This window comes from Sebastes umbrosus, chromosome 24 (genome assembly GCF_015220745.1).
Source record: "Sebastes umbrosus isolate fSebUmb1 chromosome 24, fSebUmb1.pri, whole genome shotgun sequence".
In the NCBI taxonomy this organism is placed as follows: Eukaryota; Metazoa; Chordata; class Actinopteri; order Perciformes; family Sebastidae; genus Sebastes; species Sebastes umbrosus.
This window is the reverse complement of record NC_051292.1, coordinates 12,741,996-12,756,168: the sequence shown is the minus strand read 5'-3', so window position 1 is coordinate 12,756,168 and position 14,173 is coordinate 12,741,996. Positions and strand designations below refer to the sequence as shown.

The 14,173-nt window shown below is 41.6% G+C and overlaps 1 protein-coding gene across 3 annotated transcripts in view; it reads left to right on the top strand.

Annotated features, from left to right (window-relative positions):
- nlgn4xa (neuroligin 4 X-linked a) overlaps positions 1-7,387 on the top strand; it is a 96,691-nt gene extending 89,304 nt beyond the window's left edge. For all 3 annotated transcript variants that reach the window (XM_037762250.1, XM_037762252.1, XM_037762251.1), the window contains one exon: positions 4,971-7,387. In XM_037762250.1, the coding sequence (XP_037618178.1) occupies positions 4,971-5,865 (895 nt within the window). In that variant the 3' untranslated portion in view covers positions 5,866-7,387. The remainder of the gene's footprint in view (positions 1-4,970) is intronic.
- The last annotated feature ends 6,786 nt before the right edge of the window (positions 7,388-14,173 follow it).

Genomic DNA, 14,173 nt, shown 5'->3' with positions numbered 1-14,173 from the left:
AAAAAAATGAATTGATGAAGCTAAGAGTGAAAAACATGTATGTTCATAATTGGAAAAAAAAGTTATGCAATACTTTCACAAACATGTAAAGCTGCTCCGGTGGCAGACAGTAAACGGCATCACTGAATATATTACAGCTCATCCGAGTACATGAAAGCATCTGTTCCACCACTCTGCTGACACGTATTACGACTATGAATTCTCTGTTTTCATACACCTGTCAGACTGCGAGCAGGCCAGATTTAGTATCTCAACCTCTGACAAGAGTCACTGCTATTATCAACAGATTGGATGCTTAATGGAAACATATGCAAGCAAAACATGTCTTTTTGCAGTTCAACGAGCAAGGAAGGCCCCGAGCGTTGGCTTTTTTTTTTTTTTCTTTTCTGAGCACATTCAGTGGCAGAGTAGCGGCATATTGTTCCAGCATATGTTAACGCTGAGACGACAGGGCCGCCACATGCTAGCAGCCTTATGTATAGCTCCATATGTAGCCACCAGTTGGAGGGCAGACGGTGCATTATGGCCGACTCCAGCCTTTTTTAATGACAGGAGGAACAGGTTGGAGCTGTGTACATTTAGGACCAATGTGTTCGCCCTACCTTTAATAGTAGTTGTTACCTTGGCAACAGCTTCCTGGGGTCCAGGTTACCAAAATAGACCAATAAAATGTGATGGTGGTGTAACATTTCTGTCATTTACGTTTTGTTTATGTGATGTATCCTAATCTGCAGTACTTAAGTACAAATTTGAGGTACTTTACTTGAGTATTTCCATATTACTTTATACTTCTACTCGACTACATTTATCCGACAGCTCTTTGTTGGTGTCGAATGTTTGTGATGAACTGAAGGATGAAGTGTTCCTTCATGTGTTGCAACTGGAAAATGCATCGTCACAACGCTGAAAATGGGGACGTTTTTCCTGAAACTATGAAAAGTTGACTTTTTTAGAGATACGTCAACACGTTCTCACTCCCAACTCGTCAAATACCGCCGTTTGGTCGGCGCCACTCGGTGTCAGAAACCGACGCACGGAGGCGCCCTTTAGCAATAGTATATGTGACGAACTGGGCTTTCGAATAACTCCAATGTAAACCCACTATCGGTGTTATACGATGGTTGGACAAACTTATGAAGTATTAATAGCATACGTACTAGCATAGAGAGTCCGTTCAGGGTGGGCGGAAGGACTTTCAACCACACTCTAAGAAAAGTCAGTGAAAATAGCAATCCAGAAAAATCTGATAGAATAGGAAAACACTGACAGGGAACATTTTTCTGCTAATACTTGAATACTTTTAGTAAGATTTTGAATGCAGCACTTTTACGTGTATTTTCACGGTATGTATTAGTACTTTTACCTAAGTAAAGGATGTGAGTATTCTTCCACCGTTGTCTATCTGCTTTTTTCGCCCTGAGGATGAAAGTTGGGAGATTACATAAGTGAGAACAAACTGTTCTTTTTTTAATGCCGTAACAGTTTATTTCTGCACCTGCAATTCTGGAACACCTTCAAAAAGGAGTCGGTTATCTAAGCTCAGGACTAGTTTACATAACGAATTACGGAAACAATACAATCACATGCGTCAGTCATAAAACAGAAGTTTAGGATGTGGCAAATTAAAGTCCATGTTGTCCTCTGTAGAAAGCAAACTCCAACACCCAGAAAGGAAGTTTAGCTCCTGAGCTTGTAATAGTTTCTGGAGTTATTAGGTCAAATGGCTATAAAAGGGCAAAATGTGCATAATCACTGCAGAGCTCAGGTTGGCGGCCCCACATAAATCCTCCCAGTAAAGGAATGTGGAGCAACATGCATCAGTGAGCTTGTGATCGGGGTCAATATCGGCCGCTCATTATAGTCAGCTGACACGCTGACATATCTGCGTAAATGCTGGAATTTAGAAGAAGGCTGAGCAAAGTGATCCACTCCAGGTTACCATCAAATTACCATTAAATATTTGATAATTGGTTGCACTAAAAGATTTTATAATAACAAGTAGTAGCGCAATCGGAGAAGCAAAAAAAAACAACAACCTTTAAACTGGTAAAATAAAAAAAGTCAGACACGAGCAGATGGCGGGTGTGTGCAGGTCTGTTGTGTTTGCAGATTTACTTCCCTCTCTGCCCTCCTTTGTTCTGCACCATCAGTGGAACAACCCTTCCAGAAGCTGTGATTACTTTGTCTCAGAGCTCTTGGGTCAGCTTTGTCTCCCGAAAGACCTCTACTGCTTGGACAAGCTCCTAGTTTGTGCCAAGTTTAGATCCTGTCAAACCAACCAAACATCAACCAAACAGACTCTATAGGGCTCAGCTGATTCCTCTGACTCGATGCATTGGTGAACTCCGGATATTATCCCGAAAAAGAACCAATATATGAATCTGCCGTTTCAGCCTGAAATCCTTCTCAAACATGAAGCAACTCCCCCAGGACGCCAGCTATCCTCGGTGGACATTACTGTCTTTCAGAGGCTGTAGCAGGCTCGTTTAAAGGTATCATATAGAACTAGATCTAAGGCCTCCACTGGTAACATGTCATTTTAGCTTGTCAGGAAGGAGATTAACTAAGGCTCCAAAGTTGCGCTAAATTTTGGCGAGGGAAAAACTGGGATGGCCAGATATGGGTACCCATGAGTCTCCCCTTTACAAACATGCCCACTTTATGATAATCACATGCAGTTTTGGGGCACAAAAAATTGCACTTTTTCATGCGTACCGGAGCTTCTCACAAGCTGCTGGTACTCTCCTCAACCCTCTCCATATCAAGTTCTCCGGGAAATTCATAATGGTGATACATGCCGTAGGGAACAGAAGCGCCGCACTATTAAACTCCGCACGAGCTGGGCCAAAATGCCAGGGACGATTTTTTTGTCCCAGTCCAGCCTTGGGTATCACTGTAAAGCTGAGACTCTTGTGGATCCAATGAGCCCAACTGTATTCATGTGTGATGATATTAGTCCCCATGGTAGCCATTTCATTGACCTCACTGTATAAAATGACCTGTGGTGACCTCTAGGATAATCACAGCCTCATGAAACTTTACAGCCACAAACTAGAGACCTAGAGCATTCAGAGGATGGATGGATCAAACTAGAGACCTAGAGCATTCAGAGGATGGATGGCTTTCCTAGCTAGATTGACAATAAGGGGGTTTCTGAGCAGTTTACACAACGCAAGTGCTCGCCATCCAATCGGCGTAAAAATGTGCAGAAATCTCCAAATGTCAAACGTTTTTGATCCCAAATCACAGCATGACTTTTCCTACGGTGTTCCTCAAGGTCTTGGTGTCTCAATTTGGTATTTTGGAGGGATTATTAATAATTTTTATCAATTATCAAATGGTTAAAATGGTTATATTTAGCACCAAATTTGTGTAAAAGTGGTATCAACCCAAAAATTGCTGCAACAACTTATGAGACATAATAGAGCATGGGAATGGACATCATATACGTCTATCACAATGTTATACACTAAACTTTCAACATTTGAATAGACCTCAAACCAAAAAACAATGTTTATTACAGATTTATGACTAGAAAACCTGACGCAGTGCTGAGCTTATTCTGGCATATACTACTGACCTGCTATCTGCCCCCTTAAAGAAACAAATTAAGGGATGTTTGAGCTGAGCAGCTTCACATTTGCTTAGTCACTGATGATGCACAGCTAGACATACATAGTTAGAAAACTGAAAATAATGTTTTTTGTTTGTCAGTTTTTGCAGTTAGTATAAAATAAATCAAAATACACAACTCTTTTATACTTAGAGGAAATGATAAAATACTTGCACCATCAATCAAACTGCAACTGTGGACTGTCATTGCCTTTTAAAAAAACACGCAGTTCCCAAAACTGTAATAGCTATTTGTTATTTTCTGGAGTGTTCCTTCCTGGAGCTGTTTTACCACCATCCTCAATTTGATTTTCTTTTTCCCCCCAGCTGTGTACAGTTCCTCTATTTCCTTTGTGAATTGCATTGTGGGGGGAAAAAAGTGGCCATCAACCACACATTCAAAAATGAGTTTTTTAGTCTTCCTACTGACCTTTTGAATACTTTGTTTGTCACTTCCACACTACAGACTCTAAACCAACAGTTTGTCATCATCTTTTAAGCAAAAATCCCCCCAAAATTGTTGCTTCTTTTCTTATATTATAACATTAACAACATTAGCATACACACACCTTCTCACACTATCACTTTACATTCCATATATTGCATTCATTTGAATGAGATGGAGGTGGAAGTGCACATCCATAACACACCCATAGTCCCATGCATAGACTGCACCAGTGTCGACGTTCTCACTGTCTGTCGCTCCACAGGCAGGCGTTCAATAATGTTCCCTCGGTGGCCCCCAAAATGCAATGCATGATTCAAGATGTGTCCTCCTCCTCCTGAGTGTTGAAATATACCCCCTCCCAACACTCCAAGGTTGTTGTCTAGCCTTCACTCCCCCTCACCTCTCCAAAGTTAATGAAATCACTCCCACAAAGTCACCAGAGAGGCGGCACTATATTCCAAACTACAGAAAAAAACCACCCTCGGGGTGAGATTGAATATTAAGAAAATGTGACAAACAGAAACCTGGAAAAGTGTCATTGGTGTATAAAGGACGCGGAACATGTTGTCAGCTCGTGCATTCAAATTCAGAGTCACCTCGGAGAACACATTAGCTTTGAGCAGAGGGAGATGAGAATAGAATAAAAAGGCTTTGACTTTTTGTTGTAATGACACGTTTGGAGTTGTCACAGATTAGTGCTAAGTGGATCTAAAGTCCATTTGCAGAGTCGCTGCTTTAAATATGGTCATTATGTTTTAAATGGTGATGAAGGTGGATGTAATAATTAGTATGTTTCCTGTATGCTTACTGTGTCATAACGTTTTTTGGAGAGCGTATTAATGATTCAGCCCTTTATCGTCGGCATACAGTTACATTAAAAGAGCTTCATCTCTTCTCTCTTCTCTTTCAGGGATCCGAACCAACCAGTTCCACAGGACACAAAGTTCATCCACACTAAACCCAACCGTTTCGAGGAGGTAGCCTGGACCAAGTACAACCCCAAAGATCAGCTCTACCTCCACATTGGCCTCAAACCTCGAGTCCGAGACCACTACCGCGCTACCAAGGTCGCTTTCTGGTTGGAACTAGTTCCTCACCTCCACAACATCAATGAGTTTTTTCAGTACGTGTCCACCACCACCAAAATACCTCCGCAGGACACCACCCCTTACCCTTACACCAAGCGGTTCCCTGGCAAGAACAACTGGCCGTCCACCACCCGCCACCCGGGGGTCCCGCCTGCCAACACCAAACAAACCACCGACCAGCACAAGGGCGGCGACCTAACCGACGAGTCGACCGTGGTGATCGAGACCAAGAGAGACTACTCCACCGAGCTCAGCGTCACCATCGCGGTCGGAGCCTCCCTGCTCTTCCTGAACATCCTCGCCTTCGCCGCGCTCTACTACAAGAAGGACAAGCGGCGGCATGAGTCCAACCGGCGCGTCCCCACCCCGCAGCGCAACTCCGCCCCGACCAACACGCCCTCGTCCGCCAACGACGTGGCCCACCTGCAGAGCGAGGAGCTGATGTCGCTGCAGATGAAGCAGCAGCAGCTGGAGCACGAGCACCACCACGAGTGCGAGTCGCTGCAGACCCACGACACGCTGCGCCTCACTTGCCCGCCCGACTACACTCTCACCCTGCGCCGCTCGCCCGACGACATACCGCTGATGACGCCCAGCACCATCACCATGATCCCCAACTCGCTGGCTGGCATGCAGCCTCTGCACAACTTCAATACTTTCGGTGGCAGCCAGAACAGTACCAACCTGCCCCACGGCCACTCCACCACACGGGTATAGCTCCACGGGGACGGGAACGGCGCCGGATTCCCTTCTGGATCAGCCACTGACCTCGCAAGGCAAATACGAGTGGCTGACTGTGTGAAGCACAGACTTAGCAGATGTTATTTTGCTACCATGCCTTCTTGAAAAACATATACATTCATCATGAACTCATGAAAATATTCAAAGTGAATGTTACTATAGTAATAACTCTACTTGGAGCTAAGCTTCATGGAAGGTTTTCGAGGAGTTTTACCAAAAGAAAAGGCAACCAGGGGATGACTATTAATATTCGTACAATATGAAATGAAAGAGTTTCAAGTGTGACAGAGAAGCTTCCGCGGGACGCTTCTGTGCCATAAATACACAACAGGAAGTGGCGACTGTTGTTTGAAAAGCAACATCTTTTCATGATCCTTCATGCATCAGACACCTGACGGGCACAGAATTCTACACCCCAGCCTGAAATGTATTTATGAATACTTTGTAAAAAAAAAAAGGAAAAAAAAAAAAAAGAAAGAAAAAAGGTATATAGTTGTGCGTGGAAATTTAAAAATCTAAAAAAAAAGAATATTAAAAGAGCTCCTTCTATTATTGTTTTTTTTTATTTTGGCTGAAATTTTTTGGGTTTTTCCAGCTTGTGCTTTCTGTTTAGATGCGTGTAAATATATCCCGACATTCATCATTTCGCGTTTCGTTATTTTTTTTTTCACAGAACGACCAAAATGCGAACACAATCCCATCCTCGGAGAGTTGCACACCGTGCGTCTGCAGGTCATCACATCACAGTATACTGTCTCGTGCGTTTGCTTTGTTTCCACTCTTTAGACATGCATGTTCAGGAAGAGCTTTACTCTCCATTTTCAGACACGTCTCCTGTCTGAGAATGAGGACTGACTTCATCCCATCAACCTGCCGTCATCCTGTTACGCTTCCGATAGTTTCCTTTGTGGGCTTTTTTCTGTCTTGCGATCTCAGCACTGCCTGAGCTTACGATGTGACCAGCAATGTATTATTTAGAAATAAAAAAGGCAGTGATCTTTTTTTTTTTTGTATCAATATTAGTTGGATATGTTTGTAAAGAAATATATGTTAGATATTTCAAATTGTCATATGCTAGCAATATGTAAAGTATTGTGCCAGGCTTGTGATATTTTGGGTTACAAAAGCAAGTGAATGAGTGTAAATATTAATGATATTAATTATTATAAAATTACAACAAAAGTAACCAAGAACTCTCTTTCCGTTTTGCATCCTATTACAAAAAAAAAGAAAAAAATGGAAGTACATCCAGAAGATTTTAAGCTACATTTGTAAATTCTATAAAAAGATATATTCTTGCCATTTGGTCCCTAAACCAGTCAAGATAACAAGGGTTTTAATGTAGACTTTTAAAATCCTTAGTTGGTCTTATTTTTTGTTTGCAGTTTTGCCTTAAGTGATAATAGAGATATTTCTGGCTGGACACCTGTATAAACTTTTTCTGCAACATTTTTAATAAAATATCACAGTATTTTCTAAAAAAGAGAAAAAAAAGAAACAATTGGGTTTGATTGGATGGTTGTGTGTGCAAATGTGATTGTCTGAATGTCAGTTTGATAATACTTCATATTTTATTTCACTTATTTTAAATGACCCTGTTTTTTTAATAGTTTATTATATTTAGTACAATTTCTCCCTCTTTTAAAATGTCATACTCACCACTCTGCTGCTCTCAGTTTCTCTTTTTAACAGAGATACAGTTTAGATATTCTTTTCAATAATGGGATGTTCTGTTCATGCTGTTCAGAATTAAAACTCAACACGTCGTGCACTTTTTCACATTAAAAACTAACAGCTGAAAGGGCATAAAGCTACCTTTCCTGGTAGGATTTTTAATGTGAATCCACAGAAAGATGAACAAAAAACTTTGCGAACTTGCCCTTAAAGCTACAGTAAGTAATGCATTTTAGAAACCAATTTTTTTTTTTTTTGATTTTTTGAAATTCTCATTGCATCCTGACAGCAATCAATAAATCAAAAAAGCTATGACAACAAAAGAAAAAAAAAATCCTGCATCTGCAGCTATCGCAGGACCGTAATAAACCCGTCCAAACATTTAATTCGGTCCGAATGAAATGATGACTTTTACTCCTTTGTTAGTTCCACAGTGGGGGCATTTGCAGTGTACAGCAGCAAAGGGGATAGTGCAGAAACAAGAGGCATCATAAAACAAAAAAAAACAAAAAAGTAGAGAGACATAAAATATGAACAATTTAAATAAAAGGAAATATTAGAAAATAAGAACAATATATACGGTATTGACAATAAACAGACTATTAACACAATTGCACAAGTGAAAATATGATATTTCACAGTGATTGGGCCGAAATTTCACCTGAAAGTGTTGCACAGTATGAATTGAGTTACACCTGAGTAGTAGTGATATTGCACGGTCGGTGTACAGTATAGTGCAGTATTGGAGTTAGTGCTGCTAGCTTCTTTCATTGGAAAAGAGTTGGTAACACTGGGCTGGCTTTTTATATTGGAACATTGTTAAATCTAGCTTACTCGTACTAGTTTCCCGGATGTTACCGACCCCAGCTTCAATGACAGAAACAAATGAATAAACCAGCATATCCAATGTCCAAGGTCCAATGTTCAAATAATAATTTCAAAACCCATTGCTAAGTGTACATATAGAGTCAAAGTCAAAAACAATGGGCCTCATGCAAGAACCACCCGTACAACCAGATTTCTTCTTGAAAGCTTGACCAATTTTCCTCGCATTTTGAATTTTTCTTTTAGGTACGAACACAATTTAGTAGTCCAGAACTGTTGTAGGAGTCATATTCAGTCTACTAGTTTTTCACTAATGGATTGTTTATTTCATTACTTTGAAGCAATTTTGATTTTGGAAAATCCTATATGAGTTACACTTCATAATTATGTTGAGATTATCCTGTTTGACTGATGAATTCTATATAGTATTCATATAGCCTAACAATCTCATCATTCATTTAAATTGGTCATTGATGCTATTGCTAACCCTTTAACCCTAAACCCTAACCCCTAACCCTAATGTTCTTGCATGAGGCCCAATGTTTGCAACTCAAAGTTCCCACACTGTGACATTGAATTCGCACACATTTAAGTTACGAGCACAAGCTTTAACATTTTTTAATATCTACACATTCCCAAACTTGAATATCTCATGTAGAGTTTTGTTCACATGTTTACAAAGGATGACATACAACCCACAGGCTTTGAAATGTTTCTCATCTCACAAGCGTATTATTATTATTATTAACCATAATATGAATCCAAATTGGGAGCTATATTCGTGTTGATACACATTTTGGTGCTCTTCCTTGAGAAGCATGGAAGTTTCTACATACCAACTCCTCATGTTATAACGAGACAAGTTTGTTTTAACAAGATACTTGAACAGTTTTGTGATATTAGAAGACAAAGTTTCTTGTAAAAACAGAATTGTTTGGTATTTAGTGATGATGACACACTGACAAATGAAAAGGATTTCATTTTAACAAGATATTAACAAACTTGTGGGATATTGTTCAGGTTGAATATTTGCGTTACAGCGTTCCCAATGAAAACCCCTCGTGTTCAAAGAAGGCAAGATTGACTCTCGTTGCAGCGATGCAGCCGTGTGTTGCTTATTGAGTTGGACTCGATCAATACCGGCAATCTAGCACTTGAAACTTTTGAAACATTGAATTGCATCTGCAAACAGTTTGGGCTCTGCCAGCTAAGCTATATTCTCGGACTGTTTCGGCCTTTTGTGAATTGCGGTTTGTGCTCCGTAAGGGGAAAACCAAGACCTCTGAGCTGAATAGCAAAGAGTGCTGCTGCCGTGGTTACGAGCCTCCCCTGATGCTCGCATCCAGGCTCTAAGCATCTTGTATTCAGTAAAAGTGTCTTGAAAATCACCCACCACCACCACCACCTCACCTCCCTTCTCACTATTCAATCTATTGATCCTCTTTGCAACAAGCCAAGCAAATTAGCTTTTGACTTAAAACTGAAGTGACAGGGGGAAAATTGAAATCTTTAATAGTAATCTGCAGTTACTGAGGCGCAGTGGATGTCTCCATACATTCTCCTGTGACATTTGCAAAAGCTCCCTCATAAGTAAAAAGGCCGATGTGTAGAATATTTTTTTCATGAGACGGGGAAACTTTTCTTTCATTAGTGAAATTGTTTGATCCATAATATATGATCTAGCAAACAAGCCTTATACATACTGAGATGAATATTTATCTTGAGACTCGTGTGCAAACAAAGCAGCGCCGATGTGCAGGCACCCTTTTAATTGGCATGTTGTTTATGCTTAGGGTAATGGGGGGTGGAGGTTGGGGTGGTGGGTGGGTTGAGGAGGAGTGATGCAGGGCGAATGGCATGTGGGTGGGGTGGGCTGGATGTGAATACTGGAGACTCGACTGGAAGTTAATTAAGCTGGCAACAGCGCTCCATCACTCAACCGCGGTCCCAGAGCTGTCATTCAAGTGCACCGCTCTCCAGGCAGCCATTACCGAGGAATATCGATCGCCACGGTGACAAGGTAGCGCGCCAAATGGGAGTGGGCAGAGATGAAGGTTTTGTGTGTGTGTGTGAGGCGTTTCTATGAAACGCCACACACACAATCCTGCTGTGACCAGCTGCGGCGAGAACCTCCGCTGCGTTTTCCCCGAACACAAATTAAAATGCAGGTAAATACCTCGGCTAGCGGAGCCAGTTGATTGCATTCCCCTCCCTGGGTAGCTGGAGCCTTAATAGATGAATATGAAATCTTCAGAGTCAATATATGCAGTTAAGTGGTGAGGAGCCGAGGTAGCGGTAATGGCCTCCAGAAATCCCCATCAACATCTTTTTGCTTAGGAAAATATTGTCCTCAACTCCCCGTTCAGCCTCCTCAATAGTTTTCTCATCACTTGCAGCGTGAGGCTCGTGACCTGAGGGATTTTCCTCCACATCACTTGTTGTCCATATAAATGAGGGAGCTGATGGCAGCAAAGGATCATGGGACTCGTGCCGGCTGAATTTTGAAATTCCCTGCGACAACATGGGCCTACACGACATTTCTTAAAATGGCTGCCTGGTATATATATATATATATTTATATTTTAACAGCTACTACTAACCCTGTATGGATGTGATATGATTTGCTATCTTTATTGTATGTTGAACCCCTTTGTAAAACATGAAGAAATGTATACAGAGAATGAATGCAACACAACTACAAATATTACCAAATTGCTGTCATTTGCGCTAGCTCTGGATAACATTACGCTCTCCGCTACCACCTTACCCGATCGGCACTGCACACCGGTTAGCTACGTCATCGATTTCGGACCCGGCGATGATGGAAGTAGCCGACTTGCTTCTTTTTCATCTCTGTTGAGAGTTGACCATGTGCAGTACCAATTGGGTAGCAAGTGACACGTGTTGTTGTTGTTGTTCCCGTGTAACGTAAATTAGATGATAAATGAGATGATAACGTGATATTGGTTCGGTCCATAGACTTCTGTACTCACCGATACCCGATCCAGCATTTTAGGCAGTATCTAAACACGTTTCTGATACTGGCATCGGTATTGTGGACAACTCAGGCTCAGCAGACTTCCCGAGGCATCCATTATATTTTGCTCATACTCCCAAAAACCAAACTCAACAAGTGCTCCTATACTGTCTAGCCTCTGGTTTAAACAGGGGGTCCCTCAACAAGACCAAGCCTCAAGATTAGATAATCAATCGGGCCATCTTAAAAGGACCATACCAGTGGTTTTGCATGTTTTAGTCAACAAAAATACATCGTTTGTAGCTCCCAAAGTATTTTCTCATTTGACCCAGCAATTGGTAGTTCAACCTCACATGTGCTTTCAGAAACTGTTGAATAGACTTCCTATTTAGGGGCTTCGTCACTTAAAGGGACAGTGTGTAAGATTTGGTGGCATTTTGGTGGTGTGGTTGCAGATTGCAACCAACCCTCCGCTCACCCCTCCCTTTCCGAGACTGAGGTAACGTGAGCCGCCGAGTGCAAAAATGAGGTAACGCCTTGCTCAGAGGCCATCCATACCATAATAACACTACTTTATGAAGTCAGACGGCGGCTGGCGGAACTTTAACACCCTTCACAAGCGTGTCGGAGAACTACGGTGGCCTTAAGGTAACGTAAAAAACATGAAAGTCTCTCTCTAGAGCCACAGTTTAGTTTGTCCGTTCTGGGCTACTGTAGAAACATGGCAGACTCTGCGAAGAGGAGCCGCTACCTATGCAGATATGAAGGGCTCATGCTAAGCTAATGAAAACACAGGTGATTATACACTAATGAAAACATAGTTATGAATATCATATTCCATTTCTGCACCTAAAAGCTGCACACTGGCCCTTTAAAGATAGCATACTATATATCTTTTTACTGTCCGTTTGCTGAAGCTGTCGTTTTTCTAGGTCAGTTTCATTTTAGCCTATTTACTACAAATCACTTTCTATCACATCCAACCATTTTCCATCACTTTCCATATGTACAACTTGAGTGCAACTGTATGTCTTTGAGGAGAGACCGAAAGGCCATTCGGAACAGAGAAACACTTCCCCGATGTGGTGCAAAGTAGCTTGTTGGGAACATATTGAACCATCAAGCATGACACAGTTCCTGGAGTGGAAATAAACCATTTCCAGTAGCATTATCCAGGTAGACGTTACGTAGAATGGGAATTTTTTTTTAAGGAGAAAGTATACTAATTGTTAGCAGACATATTTATTTAGGAGTCGAGCATAAGATTCATGAGATGATGGTACCTGCTGGTTGATGTCCTCTTCCATCTACTCATTTGTGCAGACTCCAATTGGAAAAAATATGTTGTTTGCAATTTGCTGCACTAAAATTGGACTTTGGTCCATTTCCATTGTATGAGCTTCATCTGTGTGTGATAGACTGGTCTGCAGTACCCCGGTGATCCCGGATGGACTAATGCTGTAAGCTGAGGAGGGCTGGGGGGGGCATGCAGGGAAGCAGCTGGCCCGCTCTAATGTCCTCGTTTCTCTTCACTTTCCCATTTTCTCGTCACAACATCAAACCGATGCCATTCAATTAAAAATGTTTATAGTCGACGATGTGGACTGCGAGAGGACAAAGAGGGGAGGGATGAATGAGGAAGTCTGGTTTGGGTCAGAGGGACGGATGCGGTGTAATTACGCCGTCGAAGGTGGCCGTGTGACTGCTGAACAGATGTACTGCCATCTTGTGTGCTAAGCTGTCGTACTGTGGATCTCATCCAACTCCACGACCCCTTCGCTGATGGCAGACGTGGGAATGTTTTTTATTGTTAAGCATTATTGTCTAGTCAAAGCAATTAGCTGGATCCATGTTTGTGTGTGCTCAAAAATAGTGCCAAAAGGATTCGCATGCTTTTGAGTAACCAGGTGAAATGACGGCTGGAGAATGAAATATTTTCAGCCCACCAGCGGAAGCATCTGGAGCAGAATATTAAAATATTTTTTTTTTATTGCGGAGCCAATCCTCATGTTCAATATTAGCAAAATATTCACCTGCTTGTCAACCACCTGAGTGAGATTTAATTAAAGCCTTCAGAGGGTTCGTATTTCATTATGGAATAGTCTACGGAGTTTAATCAAATGATTAGAGGTATAAATAGTCTGCACCACCTGTATGATGCTATACAGAACAGCAAAACAGTGAGATGAACCAGAGGAGTTCGATCTGTTTTCATTGGAATCTAAACAATTACTCCATCCGACAGTTACAGTGACGTCTCACTCTCCTGATTAACGTTTTACATTCAGAATACACGGTGATGAACAGTTTAACAATACAGCTTAACACTTCAGTAATTTAAAGGACCCATATCGTGCTCATTCTCAGGATCATACTTGTATTTTGTGTTTCTACTAGAACATGTTAACATGCTGTAATGTTAAAAAAAAAACTTTATTTTCCTCATACTGTCTGCCTGAATATGTCTGTATTCACCCTCTGTCTGAAACGCTCCGTTTTAGTGCATTTCAACGGAATAGCGTTGCTAGGCAACGGCTTGGGTCCATGTGTACTTCCTGTCAGCTGATGACATTCACATACACTGCAACCAGGAATAAACTGGGACACATTTAGAATGTTTAAATCTTTGGTATCGTGAGACGCCGTCCCTGGTCCGTCCATCTCAGACTCTGCAGCAAGAATTTTGTCCCACATCAGTCTGCAGTAAGGTCTCCTCCCCTCTGGTCAACTGGTGCAGCAGCAACAATCTGGAACTAAACATCAACAAAACTAAGGAACTTATGTCGGACTTTCCTAAAAACCAGTAGA